At 33.5% G+C, this 6,039-nt stretch overlaps 1 protein-coding gene across 1 annotated transcript; it reads left to right on the forward strand.

Annotated features, from left to right (window-relative positions):
- The first annotated feature begins 842 nt into the window (after positions 1-842).
- LOC124838352 (patellin-6-like) lies at positions 843-2,692 on the forward strand. Its single transcript, XM_047313943.2, has 4 exons — positions 843-1,816; positions 1,889-2,013; positions 2,095-2,236; positions 2,322-2,692. Exons 1-4 carry the CDS (start codon positions 908-910, stop codon positions 2,580-2,582), a joined length of 1,437 nt encoding a protein of 478 aa, XP_047169899.1. The 5' UTR covers positions 843-907; the 3' UTR covers positions 2,583-2,692.
- The last annotated feature ends 3,347 nt before the right edge of the window (positions 2,693-6,039 follow it).

Consider the following 6,039-nt stretch of genomic DNA (forward strand, 5'->3'; position numbering starts at 1 on the left):
TATATATCTATATATACTGAATCCAGTATATTTTTTAAACGGACGAATAGTTAAATTTTTTTTTAAATCTGACTAAAGAATTTATTGGATTTAAAAATCTAGTAGTCAATTTAAATCTAGTACTTCTTTAATCGAATGTTGTAAAATCTATTTTTCCAAATTTGTAATCCTAATTTCTACGTTAATCTACCCTACACTAAACATTTATAAAGAAATGTAAAAGAATGTGTAATCAAGGTTGAACGTTGATAGAAAGAAACAACGGGTGATTTGGTGCAGTGTTTGGGGAGCAAAACAAAAGTACAAAGGGTGTGGTGATATGGCGCTAAGAAAGGGGAAAGTGAGTGTGAGAGTAAAAGCAAGAGAAAGATAGTTCAAACATTTAAAATTGATAACACAGTGCTGGTTTTGACTACGTATTACACGTTGAATCTGATCTCCGCAATCATATAACCTTTTTCCTTTTTTGAATGAACATTTTCGACAGCCAGTCTTAAAATAATTATCAAAGATCCACACTCTTTCATTATAAATATGAAAGAGTATATGTCATATTATTCATAACCGATTCTTTATGCGATTTCAATATGGCCATATAAAGAACTTTCTATAAATGAACTTTTAATCTTGTTTAATGTATATAGAGCCAAGCAATTTAAGGCAGATTTCAAAGAGGACTTGACTAAACCAAATTAAAACATGATTGTTTGTGAAGTGATCTATATTTGGCGAGTGAGTAACCAACGGTTGAGAATGCTCAATTCAGAGAATGGATCCATCATCTGTCAACATTATTGAGTTGGCAGAAACAGGGCTTCATGCATTTGCATGTATAATGTAAGGCCACCTTTCTTCTTCCCTCCCCTCCCCTCCACCGAAGGTGCCAATCAAGGAGGAGGATCGGTACATGCCGGAGAAGAATATCAACGTTTTACTCGCAGCCATGAACACCATAGATGAATGTTGCAATGATGAAAATGGCAAAATCGCTGTTGGGGTGCCCCTACTTTACCATTTCATGGAGAAAAACAATAACGATTCAAGTCTGAAGGAAGACCTCCAAGAATATCATGATTGTGAAGAGGATGAGGATGAAGATGATGACGATGGTGACGATGATATGGAAGGCTCAACTTTTGGAGATGGGAGCCAGAGCCCCGCTGAGCTTAAACTCAAGATAAAGAAGTCGTTGCTTGAATTACGTTGCAAGGTTGAAAATGCGATTCTTGGGAACTTTTTGTTAGGGGAACCCGACAAGGAGCTTGCACCAGAAGACGTGGCAGTGATGAGGGAACAGCTTAGAGAGATTTCTATATGGGGTGTCCCTTTGTTGCCCAGTAAGGCTCATGAGGGCACTGATGTTGTTTTGAGGAAATTCTTGAAGGCCAAAGATTACAAGGTGAACGAGGCCTTTGACATGCTTCAGAAGACCCTCGTATGGCGACGTGAAAACAACATTGATGGGATCACCGAGGAAGATTTAGGTCCTGAGTCTGCAAATGCAGGATTTTTGTGCAGTAGAGATAGAGAAGGACGTCCCGTGTGTTACCAAGTTTGTGGGGTTTTCAAAGACAGGCGCATCTACAAGAAGACCTTTGGATCACACAACAGGTGTGACAGGTATTTGAGGTGGAAAATTCAACTCATCGAAAAGGCTGTGAAGAAGCTAACCTTTAGAGAAGGAGGGGTGGACTCCGTAATTCAGGTTTTTGATTTGAAGAACACCCCAATGCAAGGAACCAAAGAGCTCAACTCACTCAGCAAAAAAGCTCTGATTTTGTTTCAGAATTACTACCCTGAGATCATTCACAAAAATGTGAGTCCATAATAAAACTATGATGATGCAGAACAAGTGCTTGGCTCATTTTATTTCTTATTTGATTTGCAGATCATAGTATATGCTCCGTTTTGGTTCTACACGTCCCAAGTGCTATTCTCAAGATTCATGAACCAGAGAAATAAAAAGAAGTTCATCTTAGCTAGGCCACAGAAGGTCACGCAGACCCTTCACAAGTGAGTCTGTCTTGGTGTTTCATTTTCTGTCTCTTATATATCGTACTCAACCACAGTTTTTTAACATTGTCATTTGTAAAGGTTCATAGCCCCAGAACATCTTCCATGTGAGTACGGTGGTCTCAGGAGGAACAACGATGAAAATTTCTCGCCTGCTGATAAGGCTACAGAGATTAAAATAAAAGGAAACACTGTTTCCAAAGTTGAATTTCCAGTCTCAGAGGTACACAGCATGAAACTTTTGACACTTTTGTTTGTTTCAATTTGTATGTACACGCACGTGTGATCTGATTTTGGGATATCTGTAGCTTGGAGTGACAATAATGTGGGATGTAACTGTGGTGGGATGGGATGTGTGCTACAAGGAAGAGTTCATTCCAGATGATGAAGGGTCGTACACTGTATTACTGCAAAACCAAAACGTAGAGGGTAACAGTACTAGAAACTCCTTTTACATAAGTGAACCTGGGAAGATAGTCATAACAGTTGAAAATGGGACCTACAAGAAGAGAAAAATGTTCTATAGATCTAAAGCCAGAACCACAGTTCCCATGTTCATCTTGTTATAGCAGTAAACGACCTCACTTCGAATCAAGTTATTGTACATTCACACTGTTGCCAACATGAAATTGCTCGCAGCATAGACCCTTTTACCCATTGCTACAGATTCAACGCTCCTAGTTCATGGCTACTATAGAATTTCATTCTTTACACTTCAACGTCTTTTTAATTAACACTTCCAACTCGAAGCCATCAATTTTAATGGAATAGATTTTTTTCCAGAGTTATAGATAGTTGCATTATTCAAGCAATTTTAGTAATTTTAGTAAAATAACACTGTTTTTTTTAATTATATTTAATTATTTTTAAAAATTAATTCAACCATAACCTCTATCGAGGTAAACTCATTTGAACTGTGAGCTAAGTAGAACAGTCCACTTTAATTTAAATCATTTTAGAATTATTCTAGTTGTTTTCCATCAAATTAAAAGAGTAGCTTGTTTCCTAATAGAATTTAAGTATATAGATACGATTAGTTAATCTAAAATTTACATAATTTAAATACGTATGCATAAAGCATAAAATAAAATAAATGATAAATTCAAAAGGGTTTGCGTTGTACACGATGATAAAAGAATGAGAATAAAATAATTAAAGTAGCGTATTGGCTCACCATTTTGTTTACAATTAAATTCTTAGTTAATTATCATATAATTATTATTTACTAAATTTCTAAACAAAATCAAATTAATTAAACAAACATTAATTAATTTGTTAAGTATCTCACATATCTCTAAGCATTTACCACTAAAAAACCCTACATTTATTTGCAATTAGAAACGTTCAAAATTCATCAATTAATGAATATTGACAAACTCAGATTTGTAGATAATATTTTTTGTTAAAAACAATTATCAATGGATATAGGTTCGTCGATAATTATTAGTAGGATAATCTGTCCGTAATTACCGATGACCTATATTTGTCACTAATTACCGTTGATATATCCCTTACCGGTAAGATGTGAAATAGATTAAAGTGCAATGGACAACATTTATTTCTTACTACATTAAACACGGACAATCATAGACAATAAAAATCACAAAATTCATATACATCAAAACATCAATCAAACAATACATTGGTCACAATGAAGTCCATATCCTTAAAAACTTAATAAAATGTCACAAATACAAACTTATAGAAGTGTTTTCAAATCCTAAAATATATACATAAACTAACTAAATATCTAATAATCATTATAGTTATCGTTAAAGTTATTTTCTTCTTCATGTTGTTATTGCTAGGGAGGTGGTTGCACTAGGGAGAATTGATGCTGGGACGATGTTGGGATGAACTTGTTGGACCATAGGTTGTGCATCTAGAGGTAGGAACCTCATGACCAAATTTTGTAAATTCTCAAATTACTGTTTGAGATCATCATAAGCTTGATCACAAGCTTGTAGTTACTGTCTCATCATAACCCTGGCCAACACTGTTGATTACAATTTTGAAGAGAATTAAAACATTTGTTGAACTTAGTAGAGTTAAGAAAATCTAGGCAGCGTATTAGAGGATACCAAAATTGTCTGGGAGTGGTGCGAATACTCAACTAATATACGAAAGGTTATTTGCTGATTAGGGATACTAGGAGTGGTGCAAATACTAATCCAGTCTAGGGTAACAAAAGGTTATTCATTGATTGAGGATACTAGGAGTGGTGTGAATACCCATCCAGTCTAGGGTAAGGAAAGATTATTCCCTGACTGAGGAACCATGAATGGTGAGAATACTCAGTTGTAATCTTATTGAAGATTATAATGGAATCCTTTGTGATAGAGGAGACTGGACGTAGCTCATTTGGAGTGAACTAGTATAAAAATATATGTGCGTTTATTATTTACCTTTACCTAAACGCTTCTCTCATAAAACCTGCAGTAGTACTTTAGTTTTAGAAAACAAGAATATCTTTCCATATTAAACGTTTGTTCTTTAACTAAGAAAGTTGTTATAAACTCTACGGTATACATTCTGAATAGCATGTAAAAAGAAGTTATCGTTTACAATTACTTGAAGTCGAACGTTATAATTATTTGATAAATATCATACTCGACAAACGTAATATATTAGAATGGTTGCAAATTTTTTTTCTAATAACACTATTCAAACTCCCCCTCGTTCGGATGTTTTTTATGTTCTTCAACTTCATCAAAACAAACATGGGGCCATGAAATATAAGTCGCTCCAAAATATCCAAACAATGAAAAGCATGAATGATGCTAATAAAGGACCTGCAAAAATGGAACCAGGAAATTCGCTTAAAGACAAGAACAATGAACTACAAATAACCACAATCCAACAAAAATTAGAAAACCCTAAATCTAACAAAGCGATGAACACAAATCGAACAACGAATCACTGAAACACAACTTCTCTTTTTTCTTAAAACCCCAAAAACAACGTCACTCTCTCACCGTCATTCACACACCATTTGAAACAACCCAAAATTTTCTTCTTACATTACATAACACCCATAATTTCACTAACAACCACAATCTACAAAAACTCTAAACATATATTCTAAGAAAAACGAAAATAGAAGATTGTGATTGTAAAAAAAGAAGAGTTAAAAATCTTTTTTTTTTCAAGATTACCGGAGATTCATTGATACGGACTCATTTGAATGTAAGATTTTTTTGTGTAAAAGTATATTATTATTGTATTAAGAAATCTATCCTTTTGAATTCATTATGTGTTGATGTGATTATATCAGATTGTTTTTTGTGTATATAATATCTATTTAAAAATAAAATAGGAAGAACACATTTAAAATGTAATATATAATAAAATAAGAAAAAGAAGACAAAAATACATGCAAGAGAAATTGGGTAAATGATTATAATACTCCACCAAAAATTCATCTCTCAAATGGAAATATTCTTATTACAATGAGAAAATCACTCATTATATAAGTTTGAAAATATATATAATTAAGTCCGTGTTCAATATTTATTATATGTGAAAAGTGATTGAAACAGAAGCAGACATTTAAATTAATCATTGGTAGGTGGGAGAATTTTATCAAAACATTAATAACAACAGTCACGTGTATAATTTTATTTACTATTTTTTAATTTTTTAATAATATATATTGGATTAGTGTGGAGACTATAGTGACGTTCATTTTTTTATATTGTAGAAGAGGATGCTGTGTTTATAGAAAGTTATATGCAAACTTTTCATCTTGTTAAATATATAGAAGAAATTGTAAGCAATAATCAATATACAGGAACAAAAATGTCTCGGTAGAAGCGGATAGACTTGAGACGTGAAGACAAAGGAAGCATTCAAATTCAAATTGATTATCTGTGCCAAGTTGGAAGCTAGGTGAGCCCACAAGCTTATGAGGTGTTACAAATTTGGAAGCCATAGCCATGCAAGGTGAAGAATGTCACCAACTCAGTAACTCATATTCACTTACGTGTCTCTCTCTCACTTTCTTCTCTGCTCTATAAATCACAACCC

This window comes from Vigna umbellata, chromosome 8 (assembly GCF_029865625.1).
Source record: "Vigna umbellata cultivar VRB3 chromosome 8, Vumbellata_1.0, whole genome shotgun sequence".
NCBI classification, from domain to species: domain Eukaryota; kingdom Viridiplantae; phylum Streptophyta; class Magnoliopsida; order Fabales; family Fabaceae; genus Vigna; species Vigna umbellata.